The 15,963-nt window shown below is 30.8% G+C and overlaps 1 protein-coding gene across 1 annotated transcript; it reads left to right on the top strand.

Moving 5' to 3' along the window:
* Positions 1-1,896: 1,896 nt before the first annotated feature.
* LOC108906312 (B2 protein) lies at positions 1,897-11,918 on the top strand. Its single transcript, XM_018709538.1, has 2 exons — positions 1,897-1,987; positions 11,285-11,918. The coding sequence occupies exons 1-2, from the start codon at positions 1,937-1,939 to the stop codon at positions 11,633-11,635; spliced, it is 402 nt and encodes a 133-aa protein (XP_018565054.1). The 5' UTR covers positions 1,897-1,936; the 3' UTR covers positions 11,636-11,918.
* The last annotated feature ends 4,045 nt before the right edge of the window (positions 11,919-15,963 follow it).

Here is a 15,963-nt window from a genome sequence, read left to right on the forward strand (position 1 = left end):
AGACAAGATTTACATTTGAAAAAACAAAACAATTACAAGCCATAAAACAGTTAGATACTTACATAATAATTTTCCATTTCACACAACGCGATATGATCATGTATCCCACAAAACATGTGCATATACTGTCCATTTTCATCAAACTAGACGTGTGTAAGTCGATGCACAGCGGACTGTCGGAAATTTTACGATTGTTGTATTTTCTCTTCTTGAGTAAAGATAATAAAGACGTTGTGGTTTTGTGTGTTTATTTTGACAATGATTGAACATGTATGGACAATAAAAGTGGACTGTATAAGATAGTTGAGTACCGTTCTGCTTCATGCATAGCATGCTACTGAAATCTTAGAAGGGATGAGCTCGTGCGGCGAACCCTAAATCAGCGGCTGGAATAGCCAGGTTTCTTATTGAGTCGGCGCACTTCGCTCTCGGGTCTGACATATGATTATTATTACAAGACTATGAATATAACTTAACAACGATCATAACCGATTATGCACCGAGAGGTGACGATCACTTAACCATTATAAGATGCGTTTTACACGTTAAAAACGGAAACATATTCAGTATAAGAACGAATAATTCTGTTAATACAATTGTTATATACAAATTCGGATACTGGTCTTTATACAACAAATCTTCCCTACTATACAACTGGAATATAAAGTCTATAACACCTAATAATGTATAAGTAATTCATTATAACCTTTATTTCATAGATGCATAAGGTGTATTAAGCACCTTCCAGTTAAACTGATTGAATAATGAGTATGGAGATGATTGCTTTTTTTTAATAAAAGTTGTATATTGGTTATAAAAGTTTTAATATGCGCTATACACAATATTCTAGATAAACAGTTTAATAAGTCCATTTCTTCCAGTGTGCTGTTTAAAGTTGAGAAAAGTATCCAGCAGTTTTTTGAACACCCTGTATAATATTAAGTGACGACAAATGTAATAATTTACAACTTCAAGGATTTAAAATACACTCTCCAAAGCTGTTTCGTTAAAATTATTTTTTTATTGTTAATATTAAATTTCTACGCTAAGTCTGCATTTTCACTAAAATTGAAATATCTCATAAACAATAAGTCCTAGGTATACAGAACCTGTTTTTCCCGGTACTTTCAAAAATGCAGTAAAATGCATAAAATACCATTTACAAATACATAATTTTGATATACCCACCTAAACAGGTTTCTATACCAATTGCCGTTTAATCCCTAGCCACCGAATATAGGGAAAAACTTTATATTACAAAAATTACTCAAAATTTAAGGATATTTCAGATGGACTATATTTCCACGTTCCAGGGAACAAAAAATTTTTTAGTGTCGCCACGCCATCTATACAGAAAAATTTGAACTAACAGTTCTAACTACAATTTGAAGCTATTCGAGTTACCTAACAACCCCAATTTCGAAACTGAACTAAATTTCGTTATTTCAGATATATTGGCAGCGGGAGTGTTAAATGGCACACCCTGTATATTTTTTTATCTTAAATTGTTCTAAAATTCTGAATTATTGATAATATAATAAATATATGGCGGGATTAGTAATTGAAAATATCTATGGGGTGCAACTAAAATATAGAAGTTAGTCAGAAAGAGGAAGAAAAAAAAATCTGGTGGAGCAGGATGTACAATATGCAAATTAATGGCCATCACAGAAAGTTATAATACTTTTACTCAACCCTGACGGGTCTGCGTAAAAAAAAGAAATTGTAAACGGCTATAAGGAACATTTCAATATCGCCTTTGTTTGAGGCGATATCTTCCGAAATCGATCTTTGAACACAAGTTGGTGTAGACATACATGTAAACTCTAGCAGGTAGGCGACGGAGAAGTACATGTATAAAAAGCAGTGTAAAAGTTGTTTCTTCTTGTATTGTAGTTTCTCCTCTCGCCAGACACCAATTCAATTAACTCCAAATATGAAATTGGTAATTGCAGCGGTTGTACTCACTTTATTTATCGTTGTTAAGGTAAGTAATAATTTTGCGTAAATATTGTAATAAAACATATTTTCTTGTCGTATAGTGACTTGTGGAAAGATAACATTCTTTAGATTTCGATAAATATCGATAGGAGTAAACGGTATTTCATTGTTAATTACTGTTTAGCAAAAAATGAAGGTGTTGGTACGTTCCAAAAGTTATAAGAAAATAATTCATAACTTTTTATTACTACCAGTTAGATCACCAATTAGAATCATTAGTAGATTAACTAGATTTAAGCCGTGAAAATTTAAACAGTGGCTTTTGAGCATAAATAAAATAACTTCAGCTTTACCAAAATATTTTACCAACTTTGTTATTTTACATGTAACGTCTAATTTTTTATTACATTTTTAAATTCTACACGTTTTTATAAGCAAAAATCTCTAAAATTAACGGTGTTCGAGAAATTTTTTATTCTTTCAAAATTCTTTTTGCAGCACTTATTTTAAAAATACATATGGACTGGATTGAGGACTTATAGTTTTTATGTTTGTTATTTAAGCTTTTCCTAAAATATCCGTACATAAAACATACATAAACATAAATTTTTAATTCGGAAACTTGATATTTCACGTCTTAAGTCATATTAATCTTCGAAATAGTTTAATGAGTAGCCATCGCGATTCATGTATACCAATTTCTAAATCTTCAGTAAAATTTAAAAATACTAGGAACTGTTTATTATTTATAAATTTTCCAATTATGCAAAAGTGTTTTGTTTTATCAAAATAATTTAAAAAAATAAATTAGTGATAAGTGATAGTGATTAAGTGATACATTTTTGTACAAACTTTCCCAAATTCGGGTCATGTAAAAACTACAGGATGCTTTAAATAAAGGTGATAATGAATTGATTATACTTAAGTAATTTCTTATATACATTATGTACTAATTGTTTGTTTTTCATATTTAAGACAGATGTTTCATAAAATGTAGGTATGGAAATTTTATTATTATTAATTTGAACTTGACGTCTTAGAATAAATAACTAGAAAATTTTGCTTAGTTTGAGAACTCCTTTTTAAAATACCTAATTTAGCTGTTTGTAAATAAATAAAATTGAACCTTGTTAAATAAAAGATATTGACCTCGATAGTAACATTTCAATACCTGTAATGTGACACTCCTTAACATTTAGTTTGTCTGTTTACAAATTGGATATTACCTGTGTATCCTTGAAAAGGAAGACCATACTGAAATACGAAATAATGAGTGCGTACAAAATATATTGTTTTGTTTATAATATTAAAAAGAAATTCACCAACACTTTCATCATAACCAGTAGATATTCTATTTGACTCAGATTTCTTTTATTACATTTATTATTTTCTTATTCCACTGACTATATGGTCGCATGATCAAAGAACTTTGTATTAGTTAACATTTTCCTTTCGAAAATTAAACTTTAAACAAAATTGATTGAAATAGTTCCATTTTTTATTGAAAATTAACTATAGAGAAGAAACAAATTCGTGGCAAAACTATAAATTTTATGAAGAAACTAGGTAAGTTTTAAAATAGATGTTTACTAATATTCTTTAATTTCTTTCCTATAGCTACATATTTAGTATTGACGACGATTTATATGTCTGTTATGAACTATAATTTACGACTGCATGTGGAAACATATAAAAGATTTTAAAAGCACTGTTGAAACAACAATTGTTCATTAAATTCACTCGAAAAAGTCGTTAAAAAAATGTAAGCAGTCAATTAATTATTACTTGACATTGAGTCGGTTAATTCTGTATTTTTATCAAATTTATTTGTTGAAAAAAGTAAGAGGTTATAAAATTATACGTATTAAATTTTGTGTTACTTAGTAAGTGTGAAATCAGCTAGGTACATTATTTTTCCTCAGTAGAGCCAATACAACCTTGCAATATATCCCAATCACACTCTGTACAAAGAAAAAGTGATACATGTTTCCTAGAGTAATAGTTATTTTAGAAAACAAAAAATAATTGACATTTTCCTTAAATAAATTTAAACCAAGGCCATTAAGGTAATAACAATTTGCATATTTTAATTTTTTTCATTATTGCCATTTAAAAAATATATAATGTTGTTTGGTGTTAATGAAAAATGCTGTTTATTTTTATTTGGCAAATATTCGTGTTTATGAGTTCAATCTTTAACACGTTTTGGTGATAACAGGTTGTTCAAAGGTAATCCACATGATTGGCTAAAATTCGTAACCTCGGACATTTTATTTTCACTATAAAAGTAAGGCAAATCATTAAAAAAAATCCCCAATTTTGAATACTTAGAATAGAAAGTTACTTAGTTATTTAGACCTTTTTACCAACTTTGATGTCTTCAGCTAAAGGAAACAGTTATGGAAGGAAGTAAGTTTAGTTAAATAGTTTTATTCTTACTCCTTTTTGCTTATACAGGGTGGGCTCTTGAAAACGAAACAGATTTTTGATCGAAGGGGACATTTTTTCACATCAATTTCTTGTTACAAATTCTATCCCCCTAGGGAGGGAGGTCAATCCCACAAAAATCTTAATAGGGAAGGAAGGTTAAGTGACACATTGTTTGAAAGGTATTCTAATAGTCCTTCTTCGTAGTGACGTCACATACGCCAAATAATGAGCAGTCCCATAGTTATGAAGAATTTCTCAATATTTTTTACTATGTACTTTGGACATAAGTGCTTCTTTGTCATGACCTTAAATATTGCGATAGTCTGGCAATTTTAGAAATATTTAAGTTTCAAACCCCAAGTGACAAACTAATAGAATTAAAGAATTTATATACACGGTGGTCCCGAGGTAATGGGCCAAAATTCATGGGTAGATTCCCCAAGTAAAAATATTGCGATTTAGCTGAACTTACCTTAGTCCAAAAGTTGATAGTTAAAGAGATACAGGGTGTTAAATGTAAAATATTATTTCTTTTTTTTTAATTTATTCCTTAACAAATTCAAATATCTTCACAAAATTTAGGGGATTGGAGTTCTTTGAGTAGAGGAATTGAAATCTGTTCACATTTTGGTTAAAGTTCATAGAGGGCGCTAGCTGCAGTAGATTGAATGTGTTAAAAACGACATAACTTTTTTGTACTTTAAGGTATCTCATCTTTGGTAACAAATTCTTATTTTTCAATTTGTTTTTACACAAAAAAGCTATATTTTATTAAAGTAGCTATCTCGCACCGTTTTCGAGATATTTGGCTTTGAAACTTCCAATGCTGTTGCATTAAATTACAATTAAGTACCTACAGGTATTATTAATTTAGTGATAAAGTTTCTTAAGTAGGATTTGGACGAAAATCAAATAATTGACGTCTTCCACTTGTCTTATTGCTGTCATTTGTATGCTAATTTCTATTAGTATTATTCGTATCTAATTAAAATTACATCTTAGCTTACAAATTAAATTGTATACTCGTATACATAAATGTGAGATAGAATTTCATTTTTGAAGTTACATGAAATCAGTTGTTTATGGAGAAACTATAAACACTTGAGAAGAATTTTAGTAGCAGGTTTTAAATGCTGCAAAGTCATTTCGCATTAAGGATTTATACTTTAAAATAAGACAATCTTTTAATAAACGTGTTGATAAATGTATTGAAGTTAGAGGTGGACATTTTGCGCAATTATTGTCAAAAAGGCATATTTTTTATTAATGCTTACTATTTTACTGTGCATTACAATTTTTAATTCTAAATAAACCCTTGTTTTTGACATTTCTAAATTATTTTAATTATTTCAACTATTAGTATTGGAAGTTTTAATGTCAAATATCTCGGAAACGGTGCGAGACAGCTACTTTCATAAAGTCTACCTTTTTTGTGTAAAAAAATTGGAAAATAAGAATTTGATACCAAAGATGAGATACCTTTAAGTACAAAAAAGTTATGTCGTTTCCAACACCTTCAATCTACGGCAGCTGGCGCCCTCTATGACTATAACCAAAATGCGAACAGATTTCAATTTCTCTACTCAAAGAACCCCAAACCCCAAAATTGTGTGTAGATATTTGCTTTTATTAAGAAATAAATGGAAATAAACTAAAATAATATTTTACATTTAACACCCTGTATCTCTTTAATTATCAACTTTTGGACTAAGGTAAGTTCGGCTAAATCGCAATATTTTTGCTTCGGGAATCTACCCATGAATTTTGGCCCATTACCTCGGGACCACCCTGTATTTAAATTTTTATAGGCGTCATTATAGCTTTTTTTCGGGAAAAAATACTATTGGAAGTTTTTTGCGGAATATTGTCTCAGAAACGTGTTATAAACAAAATATCAAAAAATCAACTCGAGGCTAGTTGGGAAACTTTGTTAAAACAATGATCAAAGTTATGGATAAGTGGTTTTTTGACTCGCGTAAAAAAACTGTTATTCATAGAGAAAAAAGGTTTGTACAAAAATGGTAGGTATTAAATAAGCCTATAAAATGAGATAAGTCCGATTAAATTCCTATAATTTGTTTATGCGCAAGAGCTCAAAAATGGTCGAAAATGGCCGTTTTCTTCAATTGCTAATAATTAATCCAATTTTCATCGCAGACACTTGTAATTCAGGATTTTTGAGGCTTATTACACCCTTAACAAGTGGTAAAAATTTCAACCCGAAAGCTTCATTGGTTTGGCGTTGGCGGAATTTATTATCTAAGAAGATGCCATTTTCAATTCATTTTTCCCAAGCTCAAAGGCGTTGTATAGTTTCGATCAATAGTTGTTTTTGTACCTAAATAGTTGTATTAACATATGCATTTACTGAGAATTTAAGTTTTCAAATTTAATTTGTTTAAAAATGACTGAAAAAATGTTGATATTTATTAAATTGTTAAGATAGGTAATTATTATAAATCACCCTTCAATTTTCAGCAAAACGCTGAAGAATCTTCTGAAAAAGGAAAATTTTCATTTTTCAGCGTTTTGCTGAAAATTGAAGGGTGATGGAGCAATTCTGATGCGGATTCGTGTTCAGCGGGCGAAAATACATCGGAAATCATATGTCGCATGTACATTTCAGACAACTTTTTCTTTTTTTGAGAAAAAAAAAGTTGTCTGAAATGTACATTGACATATGATTTCCCATGTATTTTCGCCCGCTGAACACGAATACGGAGTCAGAATTGCTCCATCACCCTTCAATTTTCAGCAAAACGCTGAAGAATCTTCTGAAAAAGGAAAATTTTCATTTTTTTTGTGTGGTGGCGTTATTAGCAATTGATAAAAACGGCCAGATTTGACCATTTTTGAGCTCTTGCGCATAAACAAATTATCGGAATTTAGTCGGACTTGTCTCATTTTATAGGCTTATTTAATACCTACCTTTTTTGTATACACTTCTTTTCGCTATGAATAATAGTTTTTTTACGCGAGTCAAAAAACCACTTTTCCATAGCTTTGACTATTGTTTAAACAAACTAGCCTCGAGTTGATTTTGTTTATGACACGTTTCCGAACTATATTCCGCAGAGAAACTTCTAATAGTTTTTTTTCCCGAAACAGGCTGTTTCATGTCTATAATGACTGGACTAATAGAACAATATTGACTTTTATAGTAATTAATAAAATAAAATCATATCAATGTCAGTGAACATGCGCATTAAAGATAATTTCATGTAAGCGAAGTAGCTTGGCAACACGATATCATTCAATAAAAGTTTGGTATTGGTTAAGAGTAGGTACGTCTATAATAAACCACTTGAAGAAAAGAACACTCGATAAACCCACTGACACAGTACAACACCAAGAAAAACAATGAAAATACTTAGTAGAACTAGAAAATGTTAAGATTAAACAAAACAAGAGAAAATACGCTAATGAAGACAGCGATAACATATCAACAAGATCTCACCTATGTATGAGACTATTCTTTCCGAGCAAGCGCATTTGGAATAACACGGCTAATGTTAAATTTTTTACTTTATTTAAATTTAGGAATATTCTTTTTTATCGTTTTTTTTTAAGTTGTAAGCACATTAGTGTGTTTACTTTACGAAACATGTGTTGGTTGTTCTTAAATACTTCCAAATCCTTGTAAAAATTAATTAATTTGATTTTTGTAGTATCTATGTAAATATTATTCGGTCTGTACAATTTCATCTATGACAATTTGATTGCGGGTTGCCTAAATATGTGACGTCACACTAAAAGAGTCTATTCTCTACACATCCGTGTTTTATTTTGTGAATTTGACAGATTAGTTTCGGAAACACCGGTTGTTAATAAAAAATCCTAAACGGTAACATAAGTTTTGTAAAAAGCGTTCACGCACATTTTATATCATTTCTGGACTAACTTGGCGCCATTCGTTGACATTTGCGTTGGCGTAGATCTTGACGGGAAGTAGGTAGGTGGAGTGAATTAAATTTTGTACTTTAAGTGACCCCACAAGAAAAAGTCCAAAGAAGACAAATCCAAGCCATTCTATATCGCCTTTTCTCTCAATCCACTGATTCGCAAACCTACGATCAATATACTGCCAAACAGGCAGCTATCCTGTTGGAATATCAACTGACCTTCGAGACCAACGCTGGATCAATGTTGTTCTCCAGCAAATCCCAGTGGTACTTGATAAGAAAAAGGAATCAACTATACGGTCACCAAAAATTCCAGCCCATCGGTACATTTAATTTTTCCGGATGTTGTGCATGACTATAAAATATCGTTTGGTTATAATCGGACCTATAACGACAATTATGACGATTGATAGTGTCATTAATAGAATTATTTCACAAAATTGTAGTAGGCGGACAAAGTCATCTTCATGGAGTTCCTGTGCAAGGTGAATTTTGTATGGTTGAAATTTATAATGTTTCAAAATGTTGCGAATCAAGTGCACACCTGCCTCGTATTCGTTCTGAGATTTATAGAAACATCTACTGCTTCATTTCTCTCTACCTACAGATCCAGTCTCTTCAAAGTTATTGCCCACCAACTCCAGAGAGTACTTCCTGTGAATATGTTTATCCAAGTGATTAAATATTTCTGCCGCCCTATTAGCATACTGATTATTTTCATTATCATTTTGAACACTTAATTGGCTGACAGATAGTAATTTGCAAATAAAATTTTAAAAAGTAGGTTTTTTATTAACAACCTGTATCTCCGAAATTAATCGATCAAATTCAAAAAATAAAACACGATTGTGTAGAGAATTAGAATACCTTTCAAATGATGTATCACTTAACCCTCCTCCCCATTGAAATTGTCGGAGGGTTGCTTCCCTCCCTATGGGGGTAGAGTCCGTTACAAAATATTTACGTTAAGAGATGTCTCCCTTCGATCAAAAATCGTCCTGTCTCAGCGTTTTTCTAAAAAATAATTTTCCTGAGAGTTATTCGCTCTGTTTCGTGTTCAAGAGCCCGCCCTGTATAATAAAAATCGAAAGAGATAATGTATTGAAATTTGATACATGATACTAGATCCTACAAAACTTTCTAGTATGCTGGCCTATCAATTAATTGTTGATATCGTGAGAGTGTGAACAATGTATTTATTGGGAGAACAATGGAGAGTTCCAAATGCTTTCAATATTTGAAAACAAATCCTTGAAAATTATCTTCGAACAAATAGCAAAATAAAATAATGAACAAAAATAAACGGTGAAGTTAAAAATCTTGTATTTAATGAAGACGGTTGTGAATCTTAATAATACTTCAAAAAGACCGGTAATACGAACAGTCCCACATGATTCTATTATGAGATTTCTTAGATCCTGCACATTGTCAATTAGCTTTACATAGGTATACTAAAATTTTTAAATATCCCAAAGAAAATAAGCTAGGATATTTAAGTCTGGTAACCTATAAGGTCATAGTTAGTTGGATTGAACTGCATCATCTATTTTTACCTATACACTCTCAAATATTTGCGAGTAGAAATGAGGTGATGCTTCGTTATATATAAACCATAAACTACATTGCAAATTAAGTAATACAGTTTCAATAAGGGCCGGTAGTAGATTTTCAATGAGGTCAAAGTAATCTTAACGGTTGCGTGAGGATTTTCATATGCTCATTTCTGGCTGTTGTGAAAATTTCGTATGCAAACTGCATAGATCAACTAGCCTCATCAGTAAAAATAATGTGAGTTAGAAACAAAGGATTTTCAGCTATAAAAGCTGTAAAAGATCCATTAATAGAAATTTAGACCCAGAGGCAAATCATCTAGAAATAATGCTTGTACTCTCTGAAAATGGTGCGGACAAAACTGATGTTTCAAATTTTTTCAAATTTTTTGGTAGACTTACGTTAAATATAGCACTTAATTTTAGACGACCTGGACGATCATATATTTCATTTAGTACATCTCTGAATTTTCAAGTACTTTTTTATTGTTATTTATTCATTTAAACTAATTATATATTATTTTCATTTTCATTTGAATATTAACTTTAATCGCAATTAACATTTTCAGAAATTTCTTGTCATGAATCACAACTTTTCTCAATTTTCTTCGACACTTCATCTTTTCTCGCTTCTGAGGTCTTCTATATAAGCTTCGACCACTGAAGATGACTTCCACCCCCTATACTCTTGACTGCAAAGCAGCAATAGCCTAAATTCAATAATTTCAAAAAAAATCTACAATTTCCATTATACAGAGTTATTATTATAAAGAAACTGTTTGGAATTTTCAAAATTTAAAAACGAATCCGTGATTGCCATAAAATTCTGCACAGTTTTGCCCATTAAACTATTTCTATAACTCTTAAAATAAAAAAGATTATTATATGTTGCATTGTTGCAACCTGTAATGGAAATTCTAAATTACTAAAATCATTGAGGGAAATATTTATACAAACTCCATCTTCATGAACCTTCAGTCTTGTGAAGCATTTTTTAAAAATCTAATGACATATGGTTTCAAGACCTTCAATTTTTTAGGATTATAACCATCAGTTAATTTAATTGGCAACGTAATAAGCTTGCTATATCTGAAAAAATTACGAAGCGTTATTTGATGGAGCGGACTCATCAGACTTAGGTATAACTTACATAAAAATGTCACAATTTTCATATACCAATAATTTTGACGATATCATCGGGTATTAAGACTATGACTTTGATGATGACTTTGCTTTCTTTGGCAGAGTTAGCTGCTATAGTGTATCAAATTTAGTGTAAGGTACATGTTATTTGGGCAAAACTATATTTTTTCTTCTGAAATAAATAAATAAATACTTTATACATTAATGTGAAAAACCAATTTTGTAATCTTTAATATGCAACAGATATATACTCACTAACTAATTTAAATAACATTTTTATATTTCTTCATGCAAATTTTAAAAGATTGTCCTGTGCAGGCCGAGCTGACTCTGGAGCAGCTCAAGAAACTGAAGGATCACCGCGAGAACTGCATCAAGGAATCCGGCGCAGATCCAGAGGTAGTGGCGAAAGCGAGGACAGGGAACATTGCGGAGGACCCCAAGCTGCAGGAACACCTCTTATGCATGTTCAAAAGGATCGGCTTCATGAGCGAAGAGGGGAAGATTCAAAGAGACGTGCTAAGGAGAAAACTTGTGGATGTTATTAAAGACGAAGAACTGGCCGATAAGCTCATTGGCGAGTGTGTAGTTGAAGCTTCCACCTCACAGTTGACCGCTTTAGAGAGCTTTAAATGCTTCTTCACTAAAACCGGTTTGCCGATAGTGTAAAGGATTCACATTTTTGTTTTATGGTTGCTTATCAACATTGAAAAAAGCATAGCAAAACTGTGTTTTTCAAAGAATGTTTAAAATCTAGACCTACAACCTACTACTAATCAAACCGATTTTAGTGACTTCCTAGAAATAAGCCATAAAATAAATGACTAGAAAAAAGTATTGGAAAACTGAAGACTTTAATTTTTTATTATCTTTTGTGACATTGTGATTTTTTAGTGATTCCATCCATTTTGTGTGAATAAATATTTTTAATAACAAATTTGTTATAATATCAGTCGTCTTTTACTAGTGCTAATCACTGAAATAGAAAAGAAAGTTCTAAAAACGTATTACAGAATTACATAAACTATAGATTTATTAAAAAAAATATGTTTTACTTTCTGCCAGTAAAATAAAAGACAATACAAACACGCTTTACAAATTATTTTTTCGTAAATATGTTCATTTTATTAAAGTCACCTGCCAATGGAATGATAAAAAATGTAGAGGTTCCTTAATAATAAAATTCTATTGTTATAGTTAGTAGTAATAGCTAAAATCACGAAATTGATAATAAGTAATTTCAAATATGTAAAAATTGTTTTCTCTTTATTTTGATGACAATATGATAGCGAATTTTGTACTTATATCCCATATAGATAGTTTGAATCAAACAGGCAGAGAAGATTATTATTTTGACAAATAATAATATAACAATAATTTAGGAAACAATTGACATTTGAATAAAATTTGCGACTATTTGCAAGGCACGAAGCTCAATAAATAAATTTACTTGCTGATATATTTAGATATAATTTTAAATAAATATACGTCGTGGATCATTATTGTGACAAAGTATAATAACTCTGACACTATTACAGACAAAAAAATATTAAAATTAAAATTAGCGGGTAACATATAAAAGTGCAGTGGTAAAAAAAAATGATGTTTTATAAATTGAACACCATATATCTTTCCTATAGGGAAAATGAGTAATATACAATTTAACCACGTTTTTAACTTATCAAACGCAATAGTTCGATATTTTTTATCATTAAAAATAATGCCAGAGTTGCCTATGGATTAAAGAAAAACATAATACATGCGTACGTTTTATGGAATAATTCGATGTCTTAATACTTTTTGCCCAATTAAATACTCAAATCAGTTAAACGTTTCGGCTTATGGCGGGTAGCAAAGTTAAGTTATTTAATAATTTAATAATTATAAAACCAAAGGATTTTCGAAAAATATTATTAGAGTAAAGTTATTGCTTTTAATTAGTTAAATGTATGGTCAAAAATTTGGTCTTTATTTTTGAGATACTTTTGAATTTGTCATACAATTTTTGGTGGTAGTACACATTTGCAACACGCTGTATGACGACATGTTCAAATTTTGTTTAACATTAAAGGAAAATAGCATTAGTAACTCCATGTATAAAATGGAGTTTATAAACAGTTCGTGCAGAAACACAGAATTTTAGAAACTTTTTAGAACATAAAGAAGAATTTGGTATTGTCACATATCGGTTGGTGTGACATGGGTTAAATATGTCCATATTTCTCTTATGGAGAAAATAAATATATATACACACTTTTGTAACATGGCGTGGCCTAGCATGGGGTGGATGTTGCTAGTGGGTTTCGGCCTTTATACCCAAAATTAAAGGAGAAATTGACATAAAAACATGAAGTACGAAATAAATCAACATACCTATTTTAAAAATTTAAAGAATTTCCAGAACAATTAGGAAATGTCAAACCGAATAAAATTTGTATCACCATGCGCTGAATTTTATGAAGAATTAATGTAGATGATTAAATTAAAAAATATAGATTTTATACTTAACAATTAATTTGATATTTGAAATAATACCATACTATACTGGTTTGCTTTGTCTTACCTACTAATAATTTTTTTACTATGTATTTCGGTATAAAATTATGTATTTTTAAGAATCCGTGGTCTAAAATTTAGTGTTAACAAAATTAATTGTTTATTTATATGTCACAAGTATTTAATTGCTGTTGGCATTACATCGATTACTGGAGCTGTCATGATATGAAAATTATATTTAGTTTTTTTTATATACCTACAATCAAAGAAGGTGTTTACATCAAATTAAGAAGATATCTTATCAAAATAGACATCGGAAATTTTGTGGCGACAATCAAGTAAATGCAGTAATCTATACTATGTAAGTAAACGGTCAAGCCATGTGCAGCTCTATGCTCAAGATGCACAATGCTACTGGCTGCGATAGTAAAACGTGTCATACATTCGACCAAGCAAAGCGTCAAACTCACTTACATACGCACAAACAACAATGAACTGTACGTCCCTCAGCAAAAAAAAAACGAGATTGTTCACCGGCACGCCAGACTGACAGGGCAAGTATTAGGGTGCCGCTAGATACGTATTGAATAAATTGATCGATGCGAAGCTTCAAATCAGATGTAGACATGTACATGTGATTGTGCAATGACGCGGATAGTGGGACCACTAAAATATGATGCTTTATTACCATTAGGAGAAATAGTAGCATCTATTAGATACTTCGACTATTTTGGATATGCCCCTGTGATCTCGGTAAATGTTAAACGATTATTTTCTACAATCTCGTTCCTTATGAGTAAGACATTATTATTTTGTTAATTTTTGCTGGTACTTATTATTATGTATATACGAATATTAAATAACCGTTATTTCTTACATATATCAAAGTTAGTACATCATATTCTGTTCTTTCAGTTACAAAATGTGATATATTAGAAATTCAAAAATAGGTATACAAATATTGGTGGAACATCTTATTTGTGCTTTATGACTTTGTACATAGATAATAGTTGGTAAGATAGAGCACTTGTAGGTAGCAAAAATAAATACTCAGGATGTTACAAATTAGTAGGTTAACCCGTTAACCTCATATTCTTTGGACTAAAATAATGTGACTTTTCTTATGCCACTTTTTATTTCGGATGCCCATTTTCAAAATACAAGGTGTCAAAATTAAAATAAAAAAAAATGATTTTTATTGATAACTCCGGTTATCGTAGAGATATTTATTTAAAATTTAGCTCATATCTTGATCTTAACTCGGGCCACTTTTTGTGTAATTTTGCTTGAAAATATCAAAGTGCGAAAAGGGAGGGGGGGCGATAGGGTTGCAGTACCCATGAACTCCCTATTTCTTTTAGTACGCTTATGCTTTCCGAATATTTTTTTAGATAAAGCGGCGTTTTATTTTTTTTAAGATTTTTATTTGAGGCCTCGTTTAGGATTTATTGTAACTTTTGTGGATACGCGACATCAATTTAATCAACGTTAGACTTTAATTTTTGGGATTTTATCAAAAAAATTTTTTATATGGAACCAATACCAACTAAACAACAGGTAAAGAACACTTTGGGCTGAAACCACATGTTTTGATTTAGGCTTGCTGTATGAGATTTGCAACTTTTTTTAGATATGTTAGATTTAGCTCAAATTAAATATCGCTGATCATGATGATGATTATTTTGTTCAGTAAATTAAAATAGATAAGATGACTCAAATCTTACATATAGCCCCAAAAATAAGGTCTAACATCGACTAAATCGATGTCGCGTTTCGAAAAAAGATACAACATCTCGTAAACAAGTCCCCAAAGAAACATTACAAGAGTGAAATAAATATAATAAAGCGCCGCTTTATCTAAAAAAAATATACCTACAAAATGTAACAAAAGCTGGGACGCGTAGTAATTTATTTATTAGTTCTCGGAACGGATGGGCCAAAAAGTAAAATATTTCAGTCAACACTAATTATCGAAAGTTGAGGCCTTTCAAGTAGGTAGCGTCGTCTTTCGGAGAAATTTAGCAATATTTTTTAACAAGTTCACTTAAACTGTCGGGGCCATGTGTTGAGCATCTAGTATAAAGAGAAAAATAACGCGCGAAATGCATTCCAAAGAACGTAGGAATTCCAAGAATAAGTTGTTAAAATGTTGTAAGGAAAAGAAAGTAAAATAGCTGGTTTTTAGACGGATTTTCTAAGCTATTAAGAATATAGTAAATGAGCTATAGCTAATCCGTCCCGTATTGCTATGCGGAGTCACAAGAGGAAGGTATAGGGTTGTTTGTAAGTCCAGTCAATTAGGTAATTATTAACATGGCATAGTTATGCAAAAGCGTCCTGACATTCAGGGTTCCCGCCAATAACATAAGAACAGAAACTTCTGGACCCAAGAAATGGGCGTGTCGAAGCGAAGTGTCGAATTCGGGAAAGTTCTACGAGAGAAAGTCAGTTCTTCCTTAGGTTCCACATTGAGAAGTCGACTTAATTTTAGAGTCTCGCGC

Source organism: Anoplophora glabripennis, unplaced genomic scaffold (genome assembly GCF_000390285.2).
Source record: "Anoplophora glabripennis isolate ALB-LARVAE unplaced genomic scaffold, Agla_2.0 scaffold284, whole genome shotgun sequence".
NCBI classification, from domain to species: Eukaryota; Metazoa; Arthropoda; class Insecta; order Coleoptera; family Cerambycidae; genus Anoplophora; species Anoplophora glabripennis.